Below are 26,396 nucleotides of genomic sequence, written 5' to 3'. Positions count from 1 at the left end.
CACTCATGTCAAATCTAAACTCATCAAAGTCATAGAAACAGAGAGTAGAATGGTAGTTACCAGGGGCTAGGTGGAGTGCATGGGGAGATGCTGGGCGAGGGGAATGGAGTTTTAGTTATGCAAGATAAACAAGTTCTTGAGAGCTAATGTCCGATAATATGACTATAGTTAATAATACGGTATACATGAAATTTGCTAATAGGGTAGATCTTAAGTGTTCTTACAGCAAAAAGAAAATGAAAAGAAAAAAGAAGGAAAGAAACGAGGGAAAGAAGAAAATGACAACAATAGGCGGCAATGAATATGTTGGCTTGATTGTGATGAATCCCTCACACTATATCAAATCATTGACTCTATACTTTTAATATATACAATGTAAGTTTTGTTGTTGTTTTGCTTTGGTTTTTGTTGTTGTTGTTGTTTGTTTCAGTGCTGGGAATATTAAACCCAGGGCCTGATACATACTAGGCAAGTACCATTGAGCTACGACCCCCAAAGAGCAAATTAAACCTAAAGTAAGCAGAAAAAAGTCAATTATAACTTTTTATAATGAAATTGAAAACAGAAAAGCAATAGAGAAAAAAAAAATCAATGAACCCAAAACCTGGTTTTTTGAGACCAATAAAACTGATAAGCCTCTAGCCAGAATGATCAGGAATAACAAGAGAACATTATCAATATCAAGAATGGGAGGGCTGGGAATGTGACCTAATGGTAGAGTGCTTGCCTGGCATGTGTAAAATCCTGGGTTTGATCCCAACATTAAAGAAAAAAAGAGAATGAGAGATGTCATTACTACAGATTTTACAGATATTAAGAGAAAAAATAAAATATTATGAAAAAATTCATGCCAATTTAACAACTTGTAAAATCATTTAACAAATTTTATGAAGTGGAAAAATTCTTTGAAAGACAAACTACCATGGGCTGGAGTTGTAGCTCAGTGGTTGGGCGCTTGCCTCAAATGCGTTGGGCACTGGGTTCAATCCTCAGCACCACATAAACAAATAAATAAATAAAATGAAGTTATTTAAAAAAAAAGATGAACTGCCAAAGCTTACAGAAGAAGAAATAAGTAACTGGCATGCACTGTACCCTACAAAAGAAAGAAACTAACTTCTTAATTTAAAACTTTCCCACAAAGAAACCTCAAGTCCAGATAGTTTCATTGGTGAATTCTATAAACATTTAAAGGAAAAAAAGAATATTGCAGGGTTGGGGTTGTGGCTCAGTGGTAGAGCGCTTGCCTGGCATGTATGAGGCACTGGGTTCTATTCTCAACACCACATACAAATAAATAAATTAAATAAAGCTTCATCAAATGGTACTATAAAAAAATTGCAAAAACTCTCCCAGAGTATTAAAAAGGTTGAAACACTTCCAAACTTATTCTATAAGGCAAAGCCATGATTTGACAACAAAACTAAAACCAAATTCCTAATGAAAAAAGAGGCAAAAATTAATAGTTTTATCAAATCAAACCCAACAAAATGTAAAAAGATTATATAAATATATATATCTCACATAAATGACCAACTGAAGGTTGGCAGGAAAGCAAAATTGGTTTAACATTTGAAAAACAATAAATGTATCCCACCATATTAACAAATCCAAAAACGAAAAATTATATGATCGTGTCAATGCATTCATAAAAAGTATATGACAAAAAAAAATCTAATATCCATTGCAGATAAAAAGCTTAGTGAACTAGGAAGAAGGGAACTTCCTCAAACTGATAATAGTCACCAGGGAAAAAACTATAGTTACAGCAAATTTAATCATGAAAGACAAAATGCTTCTCCCAAGATTAGAAATAATGTAAGAATATCTACTTTCTCCACTTTTAGCTAAACATTAACTGAAGGTACTAGCCAGTGTGGTAAAGCAAGAAAAAGAAATAAAAGACATCCATATTGTAAAAGGAGAAGTAAAACCATTTGTATTTGCAGACAACATAGTCATTTCCATAGAAAATTTGATAGGTTTTATATTTTTAAAAAGTTACTAAAATTGATAAATGAATTTATCAAGATTGCAGAATAGAAGATCAATATATAGGGCTGGGGTGGTGGCTTAGTGGTAGAGTGCTCACCTAGCATGCATGAGGCACTGGGTTCGATCCTCGGCACCACATAAAAACAAACTAATGTATCTATCTAAAAAAAAAAAAAACTAAAGATACATAAATAAATAAATATTTTTTTTAAAAAAAGATCAGTATATAAAAATGAGGATGGTGGAAGGAGGGGACAGTTTCACCATGCTAGGGATTGAACCCAGTGCCTCACACATACAAGGCAAGTTCTCTCCCATTGAGCTACAGCCCCAGCCCTCTTTTTCTTTCTATCTTGAGACAGCTTCTCACTAAGATACCCAAGCTGGCCTCAAACTTATAATCTTTTGCCTCAGCCTCCTGAGTAGCTGGGATTTCAGGAATGTACCACTACTCCTGGCCCCAGCCCAGTTTTATTTCTCTATAGGCACATTGGAAAAAGAAATTAATAAATAATACTATTTACAATAGCATCAAACACATGAAATTTAGAAATACCATGAAATAACATACCATGAAATTTTGACAAGATTGAAGATCTAAGTAGATGGAGTGAGATACTGTGTTTATTCATCAGAAGACAATACTGCTATCAATTCTCTTTAAACTGATATGTAGATCCAAGCAATCCCAATGAAAACATCAATAGGCTTTTTTTTTCTTTTGTAGAAATTGACAAGTTAATTTTAAAATTTGTACAGGAACACAAAGGGCCTAACATAACCAAAACAAAGTTTAAATAATAAAAACAAAATTGGAAAAGTTTACCTCCTGATGTCAAGACTTCTTACAGAGTTACAGTAATCAAGACCATGCTCTATTGACATAAAAATAAACACCTATATTACTAGAATAATGAGAGTCCAGAAACAGATCCTCAAGTAGTGATCAGTTGATAATATCACAAAAATGTAAAACAATTCAATGAAGAAAGCATAGTATTTTCAATAAGTGGACATTTATATCCAAAAAACTAAAATTTGATCCATACTTCACACCATAAACAGAAATTAACTGAAGACATACTGTAGGCATAAATGTAAACCCTCGACTGGTGATGTAGCTTAGTGGAAGAGCACTTGCCTAATATGTGTAAAGCCCTGAATTTGATACCCAGCATTACAAACAACAACAACAAACAAAAAACAAACCCTAAAGTTATGAAAACTTGTAGAAGATAATATAGAAAATCTTGTGGGTAGGCAAATATTTCCTAAGATACCAAAAGTGCTATTCATAAAGAACAAATTGATAAATTGAATTTATCAAAACTGAAAACTTCTACTCTTCAAAAGATACTCCTAAGTGAATGAAAAGACAAGCCACTGAATCGAAAAATATATTTTCAAGTCATATCTAAAAAAGGACTTGAATCCAGAATGTATAAAGAACTCTCAAGCCAGGCACAGTGGCACACGCTTATAATCCCAGCAGCTCTGGAGGCGGAGGCAGGAGGATTGCAAGTTCAAAGCAACTTAGCACAGCCCTAAGCAACTCAGTGAGACTCTGTGTCTACATAAAATATGAAAAAGAGCTGGGCATGTGGCCCCTGGGTTCAATCCCTGGTACCACAAAAAGCAAGCAAACAAATAAAAAACCCCACAACTCTGAAAAGTCAATAAGAAAGCAAACAATCCAATAAAAATGGGGGAAATATTTTACAAGACACTTCAAAAAGAAGGCATATAGGAGGCAAATACGCAAAAGAAAAGATACTGAACATCTTCAGTCATTAGGGAAATGCAAATTAAAACCACAATGAGACAGCCCTATACATCTATGGAAATGACTAAATTAAAATGACATTTCCTCCTACAGGTTGACAAGGAAGTAGAGCAACTAGAACTACTTATAGGAATATAAATGGCACAACTTTGAGAAATAGTATGATATTTTCTTTAGAGTTAAACATACACTTAGATGCCACATGATTCACCCATTTTACTCTTAAGTATTTATACATAAGAAAAATAAAGTGTATGTTTACACAAAGATTATAAAATAATGTTCATAAGCAGTTTTATAGTAATAACCAAAAACTTGAAATTACTCAAATATCCATCAGCAAGTAAAAGTGGTATATCCATACAATTGAATACTATTCAGCAACAGATAGGATAACTATCAATACATTCAACAATATTGAAACAGACCCCCAACTCATACGAAGAATGGAGGCTGAGAGACTCCTTGCCATGACAGACACCCTGGGGGAGTAGAGATTGTGACAGAGGAGTGGTAAAGTCTTTCCTTCCCAGTTTCAATATGGATGGATCTCAAAGTAATTATGTTGGTGAAATAATACAGATTTTTTAAAAAATATATATCATTCCATTTATTTAAGATTCTACAAATGCAATATGCAGTTAACAAAAGCAGATTAGCAGATGCCTCAAGATGATGGGGAGCAGGGAGATGCAGACAGAAAATTTAAAAGGTGTGACATAATAAGAAATACATATTTGGTCACATATATTTGGTGTCTGTCCTCTGTTTCCTAACACACAGCTACTAAAACCTAGGAATCTCCAAAGTGTCTTTTTGTGTGCTAATGAATAACAGGTGGGCTGGGAAACCAGCCTCACGATGTTGCCTGGTTGCTAGGGGAACAAATAAGGAGATTAGAAGTTTGGAAACTTCAGCCCTACCCATCCTAACCTCCTGGGAAGAGAGAGGCTAATGGTTGAATTGATCACTAAAATGGCCAATAACTTAGTCACCCATGCCTATGTGATGAAACCTTCATAAAAACCTAAAGGTCAGGGTTTGGAGAGCCAGAGTTGCTGAACATGTGGAGGTGCTCTAGGGTGGCACCCCTGGAGAAGGGATGTTCCATGCATCTTTTCCATCTGGCTAGCTGTTCATTTGTATTCTGGATCATTTATTTTATTGATATAATAAACCGGTAAACTTAAAAGAAGTATTTCCTGAGTTCTGTGAGCCACCCTAGAAAACTAATTGAATTTAAGCAGAGGGTTGTAGGAATTCTCAATAGGCAACTGGTCAGAAGTCCCAGAAGACAGGATTTGCAGTTGGCATCTGAAGCCAAAAGAATCTGCTCCTTCAGCCCTATTCTAAAGTGAGAATATGGACAAAGAAAGCCTCAACCTCTAACCACAGTCACTAACGTGTAATTTGAGCAAGAAAATCATGTTATAAATCATGAAGATTTTAGGATTATTTGTTACTGCTACAAACTTGACTAATACAAACTCTATATCAGAACAGAATCTGTTAAGCTGGGGGGGTGTAGTTCAGTGGTAGAGGGCTTGCCTAGTATATGTGAGGCCCTGGGTTCTATCTGCTGTGCTGCCACCACCACCACAATAAAAGATAGAGACAGGAAGAGTGTTTCAGGCTAAGGGAAAAGTGTGAGCAAATATGAAGAGTTAGGGAGAATTGGGCAGAGGGGGTTAAAATAGATGCCTACCGTACACCACTTCCACAGGTAAATTCCCTATTCATTAAAGATCTTAATAAAAGAATATAAAAAGCATTAGGAAAATATTAGATTAATTTTATAATTGTGGGAGTGGAGGACAACTTCCTAAATAAGATAGTAACCTGGAAGCCATAAATTTATGTGTAACATCACCATTAATGAAATTAAAAGGGAAAAAAATATTTGCGATACATATAATAAGGACTTATATTTCATAATATGTAAAGAAATCTTTATAAATCAATATGAAAAAGATACTCAAGCCAGGCACAGTGGTCCAGCCTGTAATCATAGCAACTCAGGAGGCTAAAGGGAGGAGGATGGCAAGTTCAAGGCCAGCCTGGGCAACTAAGTGAAACCCTGCCCTAAAATAAAAATAAAAAGACTGGGGAGGTAGCTCAGTGATGGAGCACACCTGTGTTCAATAAAAAAAATAAAAATAAATTAAAAATAAAGACACTCACTGGGCGTGGTGGTGCATGCCTGTGATCCCAGAGGCTCAGGAGGCTGAGGCAGGAGGATCACAAATTCAAAGCCAGCCAAAGCAAAAAGCAAAGCACTAAGTAACTCAGTGAAATCCTGTCTCTAAATAAAATACAAAATAGGGCTGGGGATGTGGCTCAGTGAGTTCAACCCCCAGTACCAAAAAATTAAAACAATAAGACACTCAAAAATTCCAATTTCTGGTACAACTGAACAAACTGAAAAATCAGGAAGTCTTTTTAGATTCATCAGAGAAGTGAGGTCACTGGGAAAACTGCTTCCGCCAAGATTGCAGACACAGATAAGTGAACACAGAAAATCACAACTTAGAGCAAAAACCCATGAGAAATTCCAGGTAGGGAAAACTGAATTGTAATTGGTGAACTGCTGAAAGCTTAGTATGACAACTCCAAGAATTAAAAATTCCACAGGGACCCAGTCATGGGGGCCCCTACATTGTGTGTGTGTGTGTGTGTTACTAGGGATTGAATTCAGAGTTAATCTACCCTTTACCACTGGGCTACAACCCTATCCCTTTATACTTTTTTTTTTTTTGAGACAGGGTCTTGCTAAGTTGTCCAGCTTCCCAAGTAGCTGGGGTTACAGGTGTGCACTACTGTGCCCAGCTCATTCTTTTCTTTTTTCTTTTTCTTTATTTTTTTTTTTTTAGCTGTAGATGGACACACTATCTTTATTTTATTTTTTTTATGTGGTGCTGAGAATCGAACCCAGTGTATCACATATGCTAGGCAAGTGCTCTACCACTGAGCCACAACCCCAAGCCGTCATTCTATTCTTATGAGGCCTGCCTTCATCAGAAATTTTTACCAGACTCTAAACTATTAAGGGTGTTTCAGGACCTAATCAAACTGGGAAAAGGAGAACACTCAACACCAGCCCATTCTGTCCCACCTAAGAGGTGGGAGAATTGAGAAACCCCTGTGAAGTTCACAGACCCAGAATCACCAAAAGACTGAGACCTGACCATAGGACTCTAGAATGCTTCCTTTCCATCACCTGTCACAACACTGCTCAGGTTCTATTTGCAACAGTCCTTTTTACTTAGTATATCAAGCCGGGCTATCAAGAAAAAATTACAAGGCACACTAAAAGGTAAAGAATGCAGTTTGAAGTGCCACACATTCACCAGAACCAGACTCAGTTTATGGTAGAGATGTTTTAATTATCAGATCTGGAATTTAAAACAAGTATGATTAAGAAACTAAGGATTCTAATGGATAAATAAAACAATGCAAGAACAGATGGGCAATGTAAACAGAGATGAAAATTCTAAGAGAGAATCAAAAAGAAATGCTAAAGATCAAAAACACTACCAGAAAAGAATAATGCTTTTTCTGGGTTCCTAAATAGATAGGCACAGCTGAGGAAAGAAGCTATGAGCTTTGGGTCACTTTAAGATAAACTTTCAAAACTGAAAATCAAAGAAAAAAAAATCTGGAAAAAAGAAAAAGCAAAGAATATCCAAGAACTGTGAGACAACTATAAAAGCTATAACATATATATAAGAGGAATGCTGAAAGATAAAGAAAGAGAGAAAAGAACAGAATATTTGAAACAATAATAACTATGATTCCCCCACAATTAATGTCAGATGCCAAACCCAGGTCTGGGAAGCTTGGAGAACACCAAATAGAAAAATGCCAAATGTAGCTCAGTGGTAGAGCACTTGCTTCACATACACAAGACCCTCAGTACTGCAAGAAAAAAAAATCAAAAAACCAGGCTAAGAAAAAAGTCATAAATTAATAATATCAGAAGTAAAAACAGGGACATCATTATAGATCCCAGGGACATTTAAAAGATAATCAAGGAATATTATTAACAGCTCTGTGCCCACAAATTTGACAACCTTTATAAAATGGACTGATTCCTTGAAAGATATATTCTGTGAAAATTCACAAAAGAATAAATAGAACAGATTGGGGATGTAACACAGTTGTAGAACTCATGTGGCATGCACAAAGCCCTGAGTTCAATTTCTAGGACTGCAAAAAAATAATAATAATAAAAGAAAGAAGAAAAAAGAGGAGGAGAAGGAAGAAAAAAAGAAAAAATAGAAATAGACTATCTGAACTGATTTAAAATTAAATCAAGAATTTATAAACTTCCAAAAGGGAAAACACTAGACCTAGATAGGTTCACCAATGAACTCTAAAATACATGTAAGTAAGAAATGCTCCTGGGGCTGGGGATGTGGCTCAAGTGGTAGCGCGCTCGCCTGGCATGCGTGCGGCCCGGGTTCGATCCTCAGCACCACATGCAAACAAAGATGTTGTGTCCGCCTAAAACTAAAATAAATAAATAAATATTTAAAAAAAAAAAAAAGAAAGAAATGCTCCTAAGTCTCCATCATCTCTTCTGGGAGACATAAACAGAAGGAATACTTTCTAACTTATTTTATGAAATCACCATTACTAACACCAAAATCAGACAAAAACTTTACATGAAAAAACTATGGACTAATATCTCTCATTGTTACAACTCCTACACAAAATATCAGTAAATTTAATTCAACAATGTATAAAAATAACTATATACCACATCCAGCTGGGATTTATCCCAGATATACAAGACTTGTTCAATATTCAAAACTCAATTAAACACATAAATAGGTGAAAGAAGAAAAATCACATGATCATCAATAGATGCCAAAGTCAGTCACAGTGGAACATGACTTTAGTTTCTTGTATTGGGAGCCTGAGGTAGGAGGTTTTCTTGAGCCCAGGAGTTTGAAAACTGCCTAAGCAACATAATGAGACTCCATCTCAAAAAGCATTTGACAAAACTCAACATCCATTCATAGAAAATCCTCTTAACAACTTACAAGGAAACTTCCTCAACATTTACAAGTAGCTTAATAGTGAAAAACTTGAAGCTTTCCCATTAAGAGTAGGAATAAGACAAAGGATTGGTCTTCTATTTCACCAATCCTTTTCTTTTTCTTTGGTACTGGGAATTTGAAATAGGTGCTTCACTACTAAGCTACATCATCAGTTATTTTTATTTTTTATTTTGAGACAGGGTCTCAAAAGTTGCTGAGTATCTCATAAACATGCTGAGACTGGCCTCAAACTTGTGATCCTCCTGCCTCAGCCTCCTGATTCGCTGGGATTACAGATGTCCATCATTGCATGTAGTTTGTAACAACTCCTTATCAACACCACAAAGGAAGTTCTGAAGAATGTGATGAAATAAGAAAAATAAATAAAACAGTATTCATCAGCTTTTCATTACCTGACACAACTAATTTATAAAGAAAAGAGGTAGAGTGGGTACAGTGGCATATGCCTGTAATCCCAGTGACTCAGGAGGTGAAGGAAGAAGTATCATAAGTTTGAGGCCAGCCTCAGCAACTTAGTGAGCTCCTGTATCAAAATTTTAAAAAAGGGCAAGGATGTAGCTCAGTGGAAAAGCACCCCTGGGTTCAATCCCCCAGTACCAAAAACAAACAAACAAAAACCCTCTTAAAACTCAATAGGGCAATCTGGTGTAGCATTTGTCTCTGGAGTCCCTTTCTTTAGATGCATTTCTAGGCTCTCCCTCCTATGCTCAGGAGCCCCAGCTTTCTCCACTACACAGGTTCTGAAAGAACCATAGGGAGAACACTGGGCACCCAAAGCCAGGAAATGTAAAATTGATGAAGATTGCAAACAAAGAAAAACAACTGCAATAAAAAATCCAACTATTTACAATCACTGGTCCAGGAGTATAAAGCAAGAAAATACAGAGCCCAGGTGAACAAAACAACAATAGAAGGGGAGAAGTTGGCATTTTAGAGGAAAGAAGCATCTGACAGCAAACCCACAAAGACCCACAAAGCAAGAAGAAATCTTTTCAGTGAGATGGCAATTAGTATTATAGACATCAGGGGCTGGGGGTGTAGCACAATGGTAGAGCACTTGCCTAGCATGTGTGAGGCACTGGGTTCAATCCTCAGCACCAAATAAAAAATAAATAAATAAATAAATAAAATAAAGGTTAAAAAAAACTATTGCTGGAGCAATTGGGCATTCATTTGAAAAAAAATATTATAGACATCAAAATGGAGTCCAGACATTTATCTTCACACATCAGTTACTGACATTAGTTCTATTCCTAGCTCCCCTTCTGACTGAGAGAGACTGGAAAGTGATTGGGACACTTCAAGCCTACAGAGTAGAGACACTGCCACTGAGAAATTCTTACAACCTTGCCAAATAATAATGAATCTCACCTACACAAGACTGAATGCCACCTGAGCCTAAATGTAACTTTGACACATATAAGTGGGGAGACAAAACCCCTCAAACAAAACCCAGGCTCCTAGGAAGAGCAGCCTTCAGTTCCCACGCCCCCTTGACATCTACACATACATCAATAACACAGAAATCCCAGATTTTTTTTTTAAATTTATCTACACACATAAAAGAAGATGTGCAAGTCCAGGACCTCTGAAAACATGAAGAAACAGGCAAACAAATCTGCCCCCCCCCAAACTCAGAACCCTCCAACAAAGGATCCCACAAATACAGAAGTAGGTGAGATTCCAGAAAAGGATTATAAAAATCTGGTTATTAAAATGTTTAGTGACTAAAAGAAAATCTAAGTAATGAACTAAGAGAGCAAATGCAGGAGACGAAAGACTACTACAAAAAAGAAATAGAAATAGTGAAAAGAAACCAATCAGAACTACTGGAAATGAAAGACATGAATCAAATGAAAGAATATTAAAAGCTGCAAGAGAGAAACATCAGATCATATTTAGAGGTAAACCAATAGGGCTTACTTCTGACTTCTCAGAAGTGATTCTTGATTTTAGCAGACACTAAAATCAAGGAGGGCTTCAAATGAGATATTCCAGGCTCTAAAAGAAAACAACTGCCAACCAAGATTGCTATACCCAGCAAAACTCTCTCTCACATTTGATGAGGAAATTAAAACTTTCCATGAAAAGATAAGCTTAGGGGCTGGGATTGTGGCTCAGTGGTAGAGCACTTGCCTAGCATGCGTGAGGCACTGGGTTCCATCCCCAGCACCACATTAAAAAATAAATAAATAAATAAACAACAACAACAAAAAGCTTCCTTTAAAAAAAGAAAGAAAGAAAAAGATAAGCTTAAAGAACACATAGCACCCATTCTGGGGTTGTGGCTCAGCGGTAGAGTGCTTGCCTCGCACGTATGAGGTACTGGGTTTGAGCCTCAGCACCACATAAAAGTAAATAAAACAAAGGTATTGTTTCCATTTACAACTAAAAAAACAAAAGAATACATAACAACCAAGCCAGCACTACTAAGAATCCTCAAAGATAAATTGCACCACAAAGGAACCCAAAAACAAAATCCAGAACTCTCAAATAAGTGAAGTTCAATATAAGACTAATCAGCTAAATTAGAATCAAGACAGAATTAAATATAACAAAAAAAATGGTAGCAGACCACAAACACACAATCATAATAACACTGAATATAAATGGTTTCAACTCTCCAATTAAAAGACAGACCAGGTATGGTGGTGCACACCTGTAATCCCAGCAGCTCAGGAGGCGGAAGCAGGAAGATCACAAGATCAAAGCTAACCTCAGCAAAAGTGAGGCACTAAGCAACTTGTTGAGATCCTGTCTTGAAATAAAATACAAAACAGGGCTAGGGATGTGATTCAGTGCCCTGAGTTCAATCTCCCATACCCTCCCCCAAGAAAAGACATAGGCATATTCATTCACATAGTGAATGAATCAAAAAACAAGATTCAAATATATGCTGTTCATAAGAGACTCATCTGATAGGCAAAGATGCTCACAGGCTGAAGGAAAAAGGATGGGAAAAAAGTATCCAATGCAAATGGAGTTCAAAAACAAGATGGATTAGAGATCCTCATAGCTGATAAAATTGATTTCAAGCAAAAATTAATCAGAAGAGACAAAGAAGGTCATTACAACCTAGTAAAGGAAACAATCCATCAAGAGGATATAACAATAGTAAATGTATATCCCCCAAATGTCAATGTATCAGTTACATTAAAAAATACTCCTTGACATTAAATCCCAGATAGATCAGAATAAAATAATAGTGGGTGATTTCAACACACCTTTATCACCAATAGACAGGTCATCAAAGCATACAATCAATAAAGATACATTCAACCTAAATGATAGTATAAATTAAATGGACCTAATAGACATTTATAGAATATTTCACCCCCAAACTGCTGAAATCACCTTCTTCTCAGTAGCTCCTGGAACTGTTTTCAAAATAGACCACATTCTAGGTCACAGTACAAGTCTTAGCAAATACAAAAAGATTAATATAATCCCATACATTCTATTGGATCATAATGGAACAAAACTAGAAATAAAAAGTGAGAAAAATAATAAGAACATGAGAAAAGAAATTCTTAAAAATAAATGAAAACAAAGATACAACATATCCAAGTATTTGGGGCAGTATGGAAGCAGTTCTAAAAGGAAAATTCATTGAGTGCTTACATTAAAAAATAGAGAGATTTCAAGTAAATAAGCTCATGTTCCACCTAAAAGCCTTAGGGGAAAAAAGAACAAAATAACTCCAAAGTCAGTAGAAGACAAGAAATAATAAGAATCAGAGCCCAGATTAATAAAATCAAGAATAAAAAATAATATAAGGATCAATATAACAAAAAGTTAGTTCTTGGAAAAAAATAAATAAGCCAAACTAACCCCAAAAAAGGAGAATACCCAAATCAACAAGATTAAAAATGAAAAACAGAGATATTATCACAGATACTTTTGAAACCCAGAGGATCATTAGAAACTATTTTGAAAATTTATAATTCAATAAAGTTCAAAATCCAGAAGACATTGGCAGATTTGTAGACACATATGACTTACCCAAACTGAACAGGAAGATATAGAAAGCCTAAACAGACCCATATCAAGTCATGAAATTGAAACAGCTATTTACAGGCTAGCAATAAAGAAAAGCCCAGGACCAGAGGGGATTATCAGCAGAGTTCTTACCAGACCTCTAAAGAAGTACTGACCTGAGTCCTCCTCAAATTATTCTATGAAATGGAAACAGAGGGAATTCTCCCAACACATTTTATGAAGCCACTATAACCCTGATACCACAACCATACAAAGACTATCTAGGAAAGGCAACTACAGACCAATATCCCAGATGAACATAGTGAAAAATACTTAATAATATATTAGCAAACCACATTCAAAAATATATTAAGCCAGTTGCTGTGCCACACGCCTGTAATTCCAGCAACACGGGAGGCTAAGGCAGGAGGATTATAAATTCAAAGCCAGCCTCAGCAATTTAGCATGGCCCTAAGCAACTTGGTGAGACCCTGTCCCAAAATGAAAACAATTTTAAAAAGGGCTGGGGATGTAGCTCAGCTGTAAAGTACCCCAGGATTGAATCCCCATTACGCTCTCCCCGCTAAAACATATATATATATAACATATATTATGATCAAGTAGGCTTCATCCCAGAGATGCAAGGATGGTTCAACATACACAAATCAATAAATGTAATTCACCATCTAAATGGAATCAATAACAAGAATCTTATGATCAAGTCAATAGATGTAGAAAAGGCCTATTATAAAATACAGTAACCATTTATGTTAAAACACTGGAGAGGGCTGTGGCTGTGGCTCAGGGGTACAGCGCTCGCCTAACATGCGTGAGGCACTGGATTCGGTCCTCAGCACCACATAAAGTAAAATAAAGACATTGTGTCCACTTATAACTAAAAACTAAATGTTTAAAAAAAAACATTGGAGAAACTAGGGATAAAGGAACTTACCTCAACACTATAAAGGCTTTGTATAAGGGTTTTAAAAAACCCTTAGCCAAAATCATACTGAATGGAGAAAAACTGAGAGCTTTTCCTCTAAAATGAGGAATAAGACAAAGATGTCTACTCTCACCATTTCTATTCAAGTTCTTGAAATTCTAATCAGGCCAATCAGGCAAGAGAAGGAAATTAAAGGGATACAAATTAGAAAAGAATAAGTCCAATTCTCACTATTTGCTGATGACATGATCCCAGATCTATAAGACCCAAAAAATTTCACCCCAAGACTTCTAGAGCTGATAAATGAACTTAGCAAAGTAGCAGGATACAATATCAACACTCATAAATCAAAAGCTTTTCTATACTCCAGTAGTGTTTCAACTCAGAAAGAAATTAGGAAAACTACCTCCTTCATAACAATAACCTTAAAAAAATCTGTGAATTAATCTAACTAAAGAGGTGAAAGATCACTACCATGAAAACTATAGAACACTGAAGAAAGAAACTGAAGAGGACCTCAGAAGATGGAAAGACATCCTATGTTCTTGGATAGGCATAATTAATATAGTCAAAATGATTATATTACCAAAAGTAATGGACACATTCAATGCAATTCCCACCAAAATACCAATGACATTTCTCATAGAACTGAAAAAAAAAAAGACAAACAAACAAACAAGAAACAACCCTGAAATTCATTTGGACAAATAAGAGACCCAGAATAGTCAAAGCAATTCTGAGCAAGAAAAATGATACAGCAACCATCACAATACCTGATCACAGATGATATTACAGAGCTACAGTAGCAAAAACAGCATAAATTGGCATCAAAACAGTCATGAAGACCAATGGAATAGACCTAAATTTATACAGTCATCTGATACTTGACAAAGGTACCAAAAATATATGTTGGGGAAAAAAGCCCTTTTTAATAAATGGTACTGGGAATACTGGATATCCACATGTAGAAGAATGAATTAAGATCCCTATATTTCACCCTGAGCAAAAGTCAAATCAAATTGGATCAAAGACTTAGAAATTATACCAGAAACCTTGAAACTGCTAGAAGGAAAAATAGGGTCACCACTCCCTCATATAAGTGCAGTCTCCAACTTCCTCCACAAGACCCCTAAAGCTCAAGAAATAAAGCCTAAAATCAATAAGTGGGATGCCATCAAATTCAAAAGCTTCTGCACACAGAAATGGAAATTTTAAAGAGTGAAGAGAGAGACTATGGAATGGGAGAAAATCTTTGCCAGCTACTCCTCTGAAATGGGATTAATATCCAAAATATACGAAGAACTTAAAAAGCAATGCCCCTGGCAAAATAGCCCAATCAATAAATAGGGAAACAAAGAAAAACATCTCAAAAGAAGAAACATGAATGACCAAGAAATATATGAAAGAAATGTTCAGCATCTCTAGCAATTATGGAAACGCAAATCAAAACTACATTAATATTTCATCTCACTGAAGTCAGAATGGCAATTATCAAGAACATGAATAATAATCAATGCTGGTGAGGATGTGGGGGAAAAGGTACACTCTTACATTGTGTACCTACCGGACTGCAAATTAGTACAACCACTCTGTAAAGCAGTATGGGGATTCCTCAAAAAACTAGGAAAGGAACCACCATATGACCCAACCATCCCATTCCTTGGTGTTTATCCAAAAGTTCTAAAATCAGCATCCTATATGGATACAGCCATTACAATGTTTATAGCAGCACCATTCTCAATAGCCCAATTATTAAATCAACTCAGATGCCTGTCAATAGATGAGCAGATTAAGAATATTTGGTATATATACACGATATAGTTTTACTCAGCCATAAAGAATGAAATAAATAGAGGATAGGAAAGGCAGCAGAATACAACAGACACTAGTATGGCAATATGTAAATCAATGGATGTGTAACTGATGTGATTCTGCAATCTGTATACGGGGTAAAAATGGGAGTTCATAACCCACTTGAATCAAAATGTGAAATATGATATATCAAGAACTATGTAATGTTTTGAACAACCAACATTAAAAATTTAAAAAAAGAATGAAATAAAGGCAATTGCTGGTAAATGGATGGAAATAGAGAAAATCATGCTCAGCGAAGTAAGCTGGACTCAGAAAATCAAAGATTCAATGTTTTCCCTCATATGTGGAAGCTAGAGCGAAATAAGGGAAAGAAGCAAGTTGGGGAGGAAACTGGACATCATAAAGAAATGGGAAGATGGGTGGAGTAAATGTAGGAAGAGGAGAGGGAGGAAGGGGGGAAAGGGGAAGATAAATGGAATGAATTTAACAAAAACATGTTATATTCATATACAAAACTACCAATGGGAATTTCACTTTTATGCACATGTTTAATAAGTTTAATAAAATAGAGGAGGGAAAATAAAAGGAGGGAATAGGAAAGGAAAAGGGGGGATGGAGCTTGAAATCAAGTTCCTTGCATATATGGTTTTGTCAAATTGAACCTAATTACTATGTAAAATTTTATTGCTCTAATAAAAATTATTTTTTAAAAAAACTCAATCAGAAAACAATCGAATTAAAAATTGGGCCAAAGACCTCACCAAAAAAGATAGAGATAGCAAATAAGTATACGAAAGATACTCCACATTATAAGTAATTAAGGAAATGCAAACTAAAATAACAATGAGATACCACTAGACACATATTGGAATGACCAGACTTAAAACATTAACAATGGTGACAAGATTGTGAAGCAAGAAGAATCTCTCTCTCATTTTTGGTGGAAATGCAAAATGGCATGATCACTTTGGAAGACAGTTGAAGAGTTTTTAGAAAACTCCACATACACTTACCACATTATGTCGTAATTTCACTCCTTGGTATTTTCCCAAAGAAGTTGAAAATTTACATCCACGAAAAAAAACTGCACACAAATGTTTATGGCAGCTCTAATCATAATTGCCAAAATTTGGAAGCAACTAACATATTCTTCAGTAGATGAATGGATAAACTGTGTTACATCCAGAGAATGAAGTATTATTCAGTGCTAAAAAGAAATGAGCAATCAAGCCATGAAAAGATATACTGCTAAGTGAGAGAAGTCAATCTGAAAAGGCTGTGATTTCCAATTATATGACATTCTGGAAAAGGCAAAACTATGGAAACAGTAAAAGAATCAGTAGTTGCCAGGATTTAGTTGAGAGGAATGAATAAGAGGAGCACAGAGGCTTTTTAGGGTAGTGAAACTGCTCTTAATGGAGAGTATATGTCTTTATGCATTCCTCAAAACTGATGCAATGGCAAGGCACAGTGGTGCATGCCTATAATCCCAGCTACTTGGGAGGCTGAAGCAAGAAGATCATAAATTCAAAGCTAGTCTCAGCAACCTAGAGGAAACCCTCAAACTAGAGAAAAATTTCAAAATGTTAAAAAGGGGGCTGGGGATGTGGTCAGTGGTAAAGCACTTGCTTAGCACGCATTAATAATCAGAATAGTACAGATAAAATCTATGAGATAGCATCAGATTGCTATTTCAGAAAGATTCATGTCCAAAATTTGGTGAGAATATAGGGAAATGAGGGCTCCTAAGTTGTATATACTGGTATAATATCTTTTCAAAGAATATTTTGGTGATATGCATCAAAATTTAGAATATGCATGCCCATGGACATCGCGGTTTCATTTCTAGAGAAATAATCACATATTGCTCCAAGATATATATGTAGTATTGATTGTAGTACATAAATTTGGACATAACCTATTTATCAGTAGAATAGTTAAGTAAATTATGATCATGCACAGCTTAGAATATTATATGACAGCTACAAAAAAGAGTATAGAAAGATAACAGATGTGGTTTTGGGGGGAAAATGCAAATCAAAGTAATATCAATAGTTTGGTCCCAGTTCTATTTCAGAATTACACGATTTATAACAGAAAGTGCATAATCTGAGCAGAAATAATTGTGCTTAACTCTATGAAGGGCTATGAAGAGGGACTTCACTTTTTACTACATGTACATATTTGAAGTCTTTATTTACATGAATATATTACTTCTATAATTTTAAAACAGGGAGAGGGGCTGGGGTTGTGGCTCAGCAATAGAGCACTTGCCTAGCATGTGTAAGGCACTGGGTTTGATCCTCAGCATCACATACAATAAATAAATTAAAAGGTATTATGTCCATCTACAACTAAAAATATTTTTTAAAAAGATTTTTTTAAAAAAGGTAAAATTTTCTAAAGCCTGGTGCAATGGTGCACACCTGTAATCCCAGTGACTCAGGAGACTGAGACAGGAGGAACAGTTTGATGCCAGCCTGGGTAGCTTATCAAGACCCTGTCTCAAAATAAAAGATAAAAAGGTCGAGGCTGGGGCTGTAGCTCACTAGCATATGTGAGGCACTGAGTTCAATCCTCAGCACCACATAAAAATAATAAATAAAATAAAGGTATTATATCCATCTACAACCACAAAAAATATTTTATTTAAAAAAACAAAATAAAAAGGCCTGGGGGTGGGGCTCGGTGGTAAAGTGCCCCTGGGTTCAATTCCTAGTTTTGTTTTTTTTTTTTTTTAAAGATGAGACACAAAAGCATCGAAGATGATGCAGAAAATGACAGTGTCAACTGGATCCTTTTGGAGACTGAAGCTCAGAGAGCTACTTGCCCACAGGTAACCAACAATATTGGTTGATTCATTGACAGGGCAAGTGTGAATAAAGTTCTGTGGAAGGGGAGGTTTTACAGAAATTGAATGCCCCCACAGCTCGTTTCTGAAGATGTCAGGAAATTGCTCTAAAAGTATACCTCTTGGTCACAATGGGTTTACCTGGCTGTGGCCATGGTAGAAAAATCATCTTTGCTAAAACAAAGCAAATGTCAAAACTACTAAACCAGGGAGCATTATCATTGCATGGTTGAAACTCAAGCTGCTATGTTCGGGAAAGAAGAAGATTTCATTAGAAAGAGAGGTCTGCCTAAAAACGGCATACTACAGGGACACAGCCACATCAATGTTTATAGCAGCACAATTCACAATAGCTAGACTTCGGAGCCAACCTAGATGCCCTTCAATGGATGTATGGATAAAAAAAATGTGGCACTTATACACTGTGGAATATTACTCAGCACTAAAAAATAACAAGATCATGGCATTTGCAGGGAAATGGATGGCATTAGAGTAGATTATGCTAAGTGAAGTTAGCCAATCCCTAAAAAACAAATGCCGAATATCTTCTCTGATATAAGTGAGGTGACTCAAAATGGGGTAGGGAGGAAGAGCATGAGAAGAAAATTACCTCTAGATAGAGAAGAGAGGTGGGAGGGAAAGGGAGGGAGAATAGGAATTGCATGGAAGAGGGAAGGAGACCCCCTTCGTTATACAGAATACAGGTATAACGATGTGAGGGGAAAAAAAAAGTGGGTCACATTAGATTAGGTAGAAAGAAGTGATAGGAGGGGAGGGGAGGGGAAGGGGGGATAGGAAGGACAGCAGAATAAAATAGACATATTATTGCTGTGGGTATATACGTGACTGCAAGACCAATGTAATTCTGCAACCTGTATACTCAGATAAATGAGAAATTATATCCCATCTGATTCAAATGTATGATATGTCAAAATCATTGTACTGTCATGTGTAGCTAATTAAAACAAATAAAAAAAGTCAGTAGAATAAAAATAATCAAATCCAGAAAAAAAAAAAAAAAGCGAGGTCTGACTCCAGAATTGTCTCTAGTCATAAAACAACAGTTTATCACACATACATTAGTCTAGGGATTGTAACACTTCTCAAAATATTTATGAAAGGGCTGGGATATAGCTCAGTTGGTAGGGTGCTTGCTTTGCATACACAAGGCCCTGGGTTCAATCCCCATGAAAAACAAGAAGAGGGGCTGGGATGTGGCTCAAGCCGTATCGCGCTCGCCTGGCGTGCGTGCGGCCCGGGTTCTATCCTCAGCACCACATACAAACATAGATGTTGTGTCTGCAGATAACTAATAAATAAGTATTAAAAATTTTTGAAAAAAAAAAACAAGAAGAGTCCCATTACTAAGTTATTTTATACTGTGGTTATTAATTCTACAAAGTTGCTATGCCTGGAGGCATGATGGTCATGTTGATACAGAGGGAAGTCATGAAAGGGTAGGTGATTAGGGGAGAAAAGGGTGTATTACAGACATAATCAGAGAACTCAGAAGAGATGTCAATTAAGGACTTTGAATCGTCAGGGATCTAGAATTATAGTAATGGACAAGGTTTCTAAGGCAGTGGTTCTCAAAGAGCTTCTTAGTAATATTAAGATGTTTATTTGGCTGAGCACAGTGATGCACACATGTCATCCCAGCTACTTTGGAGGCTGAGGCAGGAGAATCACAAGTTCAAAGCCAGCCTCAGCAATTTAGTGAAACCTTCAGCAAATTAGCTAGATCCTATCTCAAAATAAAATAGAAGGACTGGGGATGTAGCTCAGAGGTAGTGCTCTCCTGGGTTCAGTCCCCAGTACCACACACATACACACACAAAAGTTGTTATTTGCCCTTCTTACCTGCATTCTTAGAGGCTACATGATGAGTAATATCACAACAGCCTAAATATAGAAGCACAAATGATAAGCTAGATCTTAAAGATTTTTTTAAATGTCAAATAATGCCATTCTTCTTTTTTTTTTTTTTTTTTGGAAATCATAGGAATGTTTTCACAAAAATATGGAATTAACAAGTTTTTAAAAAATATTAACAAGTTTGGGGGGTATATTACCAATTTTAAATAAATTATTCTTAACTGTCTCCATTTTGTTTGTTTATGGTACTGGGGATTGAACCAGGGCCTTGCAGGTACTATAAATGTCTCAATTTAAATCTTTTTTTTTGTACCTAGGATTGAACCCAGGGGTGCCTAACCACTGAGCTACACCCCTAGTCCTTTTTATTTTTATTTAAAAAAATTTTTTTAGTTGTCAATGGACCTTTGTTTTGTTTTCTTTATACGCAATACTGAGAATCAAACCCAGTGCCTCACACATGCTAAGCAAGTGTTCTACCATTGAGCTACAACTCCGACCCCTTATTGAGACAGGCAGGGCCTCACTAAATTGCTAAGGCTGGCCTTGAACTTGTAATCCTCCTCCCTCAGCACCCCCCCCCCCCCCGCCAGTTCCTGGGATGATTACAGGTGTGTGCCACCATATCCAGCTTCCATTTTAATCTTTTAAGATAATTTTTTTACAATTGTTTTAGATTCCCAGAAAAAAACTACAAAAATAAATCAGAGTGTCCATATATCCCACACCCAGTTTTCTCTATTACTATTTCATTTTTTTATTATTTATTTTGTGGCACTGGGGATCGAACACAAGGGCACTCAACCACTGAGTAATACATTTTTATTGATTTTTCTTAAATAAATGACTGCGAATGCATTACAATTCTTACTACACATATAGAGCACAATTTTTCATATCTCTGGTTGTATATAAAGTATGTTCACACCAATTCATGTCTTCATACATGTACTTTGGATCATGATATCCACCATATTCCACCTTCATTTGAGCAATACTTTTTGAGACAGAATCTTGTAGGAACTTGCAAACTTCCTGCCTCCACCTCCCAAGTAGCTGAGATTACAGGTGTTTTCTGTATTATTAACATGTTATTTACCTTACAGATGTGACTATATTTGTCACAATTACTTTTTTTTTTTAATTTTTTTTTTGTGAGAATTTTTTAATATTTATTTATTTTTTTTTAGTTATCGGCAGACACAACATCTTTGTTTGTTTGTGGTGCTGAGGATCAAACCCAGTGCTTCACATTCGTTAGGCAAGTGCTCTGCCACTGAGCGACAACCCCAGCCCCAACAATTATTGAACCAATATACTATGGGTTTGAATATGGTTTGTTCCTCCAAATCTCATGTTGGAATCTAATCCTCACTGTCCTTGAGGTATTGAAAGAATCAAAACAATCTAACTATGGTGTTTGGAAGTGGGGCCTTTGGAAAGTGATTAGGATTAGGTCATCAGGGTCATTAGGGAATCTCCATGATTGAATCCTAGTGGCTTTACAATGGCGCGGAGGGAGAGAAGAGGATATGCATACACATGTGCCCCCTGTTTCTCACCACATATTGCCCTATGTAGCACTGCAACTCTGTCAGCAAGAAGGCCATTATCAGAATTATAAACCAAAATAAATGTGTTCTCTTTATAATTTACCTATGTAATTTATAAAATATTTATAATTCTTTATAATTGTGGAATCACGTTATTTTTAAATAACAGAAAACAGGACTAATACATAAGATTAACGCATTATTAAGTAAAGTCCATATTTAATCAGATTTCCTCAGTTTTCCCATAATGTCATTCTTCTTTTCCAGGATCTCATCCAGGATACAATACTACATTTAGCTGTCATGTCTCCTTAGGTGCTTCTTGGCTACAATGGTTTCTCAGAATTTCCTTGTTTTTGATGACTTTGACAATTTTAAGAAGTACTGGTCAGGTAATTTGTAGAAGACTCCTCTGATGAGGCTGGGATGTAGCTTGGGGGTAGACTGCTTGCTTAGTATGTGCAAAGTCCTGGGTTCAATTTCCAGCATTGCAGGGAAAGAAAAAAAAAAAAAAGCCCTTCAGATGGAATTTGCCTGATGTTTTTCTCATGATTACACTGGGGTTAGGGGAAGGAAAACCAAAGAAGAAGGAACCCTGGAAATTACCCTTTTGCTGTTTCCATAGTTTGCCTTTTCCAAAATGTCATATAATTGGAAATCACAGCCTTTTCAGATTGACTTCTCTCACTTAGCACTATGCATTGAAGTTTTCTCCATGTCTTTTCATGGCTTGATTCTTTGTTTCTTTCTAGCATTGAATAATACTCCATTTTCTGGATATAACAATTTATCCGTTCATCTATTGAACTATATGCTAGTTGCTTCTGAATTTGGGCAATTATGACCAGAGTTGCCATAAACATTAACATGCAGGTTTTTATGTGGATGTGAATTTTCAACTTCTTTGATCAAATACCAAAGAGTGAAATTACTGCATGATGTGATAAGGGTATATGGAGTTTTCTAAAAACTACTGAATTTCTTTCAAAGTGGTGGAATCATTTTTCATTCCCACCAGCAACAAGTGATAGTTCCTCTTTCTACACAGCAACAAGATAATAAAGTGTCATTGTCATCACATTGTACCAAGGGTGCATGCTATCACCCTGACTGATGATGTTGACCTTGATCACCTGATTGAGGTATCTGTTTCTCCACTGTAGATTGGCTCTTATCCTCTAAGCTTCCTTCTTGTGCTATACTGTTTGGAAGTCACTGGCTAAACTTGAGTGGGGAGATTTATTCCAGCTCTTTGAGGGCAGAGTGTCTACATAAATTATTAGGAAATCTTCTACATAGGATGGATCTCTCTCTTCTCTCTCTCTCTCTCTCCCCCCCCCCATTTCTTTATTAATAGATTCATGGATATTTATTTTATACTTTGGATTACAATCCAAAACTATTTTATTTTGTTGCTCAGATAGCCTATCTTTGGTCGTTGGGAGCTCTTTGGTGGGTTCTGTGTTCATGTTAATTTTTAATATTGGTAAATAGATATAGCCCATACAAACAAAAGCTTTTGGGGGGACTTGAATAATATGTATAAAGAGCTTCTGAGACCAGGTTTGAGAACCACTGCTCTAGGGGACTCCCGCGTCCCACCTGACCCTACGGCGTGGTTCTTCTCGTCATGCTGACTCCTACTAAAGTTTTCTCTGGGTCTGAAACGCAGGAGTCCCCAAGAAGACTAAGCTTACCCTGTCTTGTCTTTCCTGCGAACGCCGCGGCGGGGCGCCGGGCCCACGGAGTGAATCACTCACAGAGTCGGGAAGGGGCCGGCCTCTTGGCTCGCACAGCATTTTCCGGGCTTGGGCGGGGGGCCTTGCCTTGGTCTGAGCAATCTCTACCTCTCCCAGTTGCGTTGGTTTGATCCCCTGGGCCATTGGCGAGCAGGTGTGGAGTCCCAGGAAAGAGCGATCTCGGCGCAGCGTCGTGGAGGGACCAGCGGGTTCTTCTCGGTTCAGCCTCGCGCCTCGGCTGAACTCCTGGGGCCCATCCCCGCTGACAGCAGCCGGACAGCTCCTGCGGCGAGGCCAGATTTGGGCCTTGCCAGAGCCCGGCCCTGCACCCAGCCCTCCCCTCTCCGGGTTGGCTGGGCCCGGCAGACCCTTTCCTTTGCAAGCGCACGCACAACTGTCAGCGATAATCGGCTGCAGCTGGAGACCTGGCTAATTGATACAATAAGTTCTGTAATTGCCTCGACAATAAGGTAATGATTTGGCAAAGGGAATGCTTTGATCTTATCAGCCAAAAGAGATCTCTCCAAATGAAACTTCAGAGAAGGGCCTGATTCCTCCAATTTGGAGTGTGAAGACTAGGGACAGCCTGCTTCCGGTCCTGTCCCTCCCCCACGTCCCAAGTGCTGCCTGTCGCTCTGGGCTTTTTGAGAAGGGAAGGAAAGTCTGATGACTGCAGAAAACACACACACACACACACACACACACACACACACACACACACACGGCAGTGTGATAAGTGTGGAGGTGGGGTAGGTCGAGCTGTTCCAGAACTGGGGGATGGCTGGAATGCTAGTCCAGTCCTAGAGAGGCTATAGAGAAAGAGAGATCAGGGAAGAGTTGTGGGATGGCCAGATTATGGAAAACCTGACTTGGCTGAAGCCTGATAACATTTCTCATACAGTGAGAGCTGCTGATTTGGGTTTTTAAGGCAGGACAGGGTAGCAGGGGGAGGAGAACCTTGAGTGTCCAGCCTTCTCCAAGAATCTGCACACACACTCACACACACACCCTCGCTCTGCGCTGTGGGTGTCCCTGCCTGGCAGAGGCCCCAGCACAAAGAGGATTAGAGAGATGAGCTAATCTGGTTTGTATCCCAGACCTGGCCCCAGAAAGGAACCTTGTCTACCCTGATGTTTAAGGCAGTGGAGGAGTGATGCGTCCTCCTTTCAGGGCCTGCTAGCTAACAATATCAGAGACCCCTTTCCACTAGGATGCTAGAGTTTTGACTTCAGGGTCTACTTTAGGAATCAGAGAAGCAGGGCCTTATAGGAACCCAGGGTGGCTTGTACCACAAGAAAGGAGAGATAAAGATAGAAACTCCCAGAGAGAACTAGATCTTCACCCTACTTATTCTACTAGTGGGAAAGCTGGGGCCTGAAGTGGTAAAGTGACTTAGAGTCATGCAAATAGTGCCTGGATGAGTTAAAAGGGGAAAGATTTTCTGATTTTTTTTCCTTGTCAGGTGTACTTTGCATTGTGTTGCAGGAGATGCACAGGGAAAGTGTAAAACAGAGCAGGAGAGAGAGAAGGGGAAAGCCACACACAAAGGAAAAGACAGGCAGGCAGGCAGGCACACATGCACACACAGACTGAGAAAGCCACAAAGAGGCAAAAAAAAAAGACAGAGATAGGGAGAGAAAGAAGAGCAAGACCAACAGTTGTACAGATTCAGACAAAGAGGGAAAGAGAGACACGTGCTGAGAGACAGCCTGTAGAGACAGACAAGAGACAGAGTTTAGAAAGAGGGGCAGACAGACATTCAGACAGGGTTGAAAGGCAGGCAGACATAGAAACACAGGAAGACAAACCCAAAGAGACAGAGAGGAATACACGTGGAGTACACAAGCCTTTGAGAGATCCAGAGAGAGATGGAACCCGAGATGAAAGACAGGGGGAGCATGAGAACAGGGGCAGAGTGGGCTGAGGAGGGCAGAGAAGAATAACGCAGATAGTGGGATCTGCAGATATTTGTTTACTGGAAATAAATTACTCTTCCAGATCATTTGGGGGCCCAGAACAGGTAGTGGGGAGAGAAAAAAAGCTCAATGCTTAGTTTATTTTCTACAGGCAGACTGGAAAAAGGGTCTGGGGACAAAATGGGAACACTCCCTTGGGAAGAGGTCGGTCAGTGACCACCCAAGATCCCAGCAGCACACCCACTGGCCTCACACAGAACCTGGGCCACCCGCCCAGGATGGCCGTCAGCCCGCCCACCGCCTGGCTCCAGACTGATTACAGCCAAAGTGCTAAAAGGCTCCAGACCCCCCCTTTATGCCTTGCCCTGGTGATCCTGCCTCCCCAAATCTCCTCTTTCCCCTAGTTCCTGAATCCCTCTTTTCCTTGTGTCCTAGAGAGTAGTTTGCCCTCCCTGTTTAGCCACTAGCTGGATGCAGAGGACACTGCCCCACCAAGCCCTTCCCTTGATTAGGGGCTGGATGCTCCTTCCCTCCGAAGCCTGTTTGGCCTGGCCTCTTTGAGACACGTTCCATGTCTCGCCTGGGAGCTCATAAATACCAAGAAGAGGCCAGCCAGGCTGTGTAGAAAGCATGGATCCCCACATTACCCCCCTTAAAAGCCCCGGGTTCTTCCCAAGCTCTCTTTTCTCTGCATGGTGCCGAGGGGCAGGAGGTGGAGCACTAGGGGCCTGTGTGAACCTGGCCCCAATTCAAATGAGACCTGCCTTGGTTTGCAAAGAAATCTCAGGAAAGGCGTCTGGGGTGGGGGGGTGGGGGGCTTGTGCAAGTAGCAGGCTCAGGAATTCCTTGACTCCCATCCAAACCTCCCCCCAGCCCCTTCTTGGC

General features: G+C 38.0%; 1 protein-coding gene across 10 annotated transcripts in view; it reads right to left on the bottom strand.

The window, feature by feature from the left end:
* The window catches only part of St7l (suppression of tumorigenicity 7 like), a 166,249-nt gene that overhangs the window by 23,886 nt on the left and 115,967 nt on the right, over positions 1–26,396 (bottom strand). For 7 of the 10 annotated variants that reach the window (XM_046458261.2, XM_046458249.2, XM_046458247.2 and 4 more), the window contains one exon: positions 21,109–23,878. The exons of 2 other annotated variants lie outside the window; for them this stretch is intronic. In XM_046458261.2, the coding sequence (XP_046314217.1) occupies positions 23,609–23,878 (270 nt within the window). In that variant the 3' untranslated portion in view covers positions 21,109–23,608. Of the gene's footprint in view, positions 1–21,108; positions 23,879–26,396 lie in introns of those variants that run through there. One more of the 10 variants, XR_009228091.1, reaches the window with a different exon arrangement.

The sequence above is a fragment of the Marmota monax genome, unplaced genomic scaffold, assembly GCF_021218885.2.
Source record: "Marmota monax isolate L192 unplaced genomic scaffold, Marmota_monax_Labrador192_F-V1.1 WCK01_AAM20220418_F8-fsc00087, whole genome shotgun sequence".
Classification (NCBI taxonomy): domain Eukaryota; kingdom Metazoa; phylum Chordata; class Mammalia; order Rodentia; family Sciuridae; genus Marmota; species Marmota monax.
Note: the sequence above shows the minus strand (reverse complement) of the source record. Positions and strands in the feature narration are given on the sequence as shown.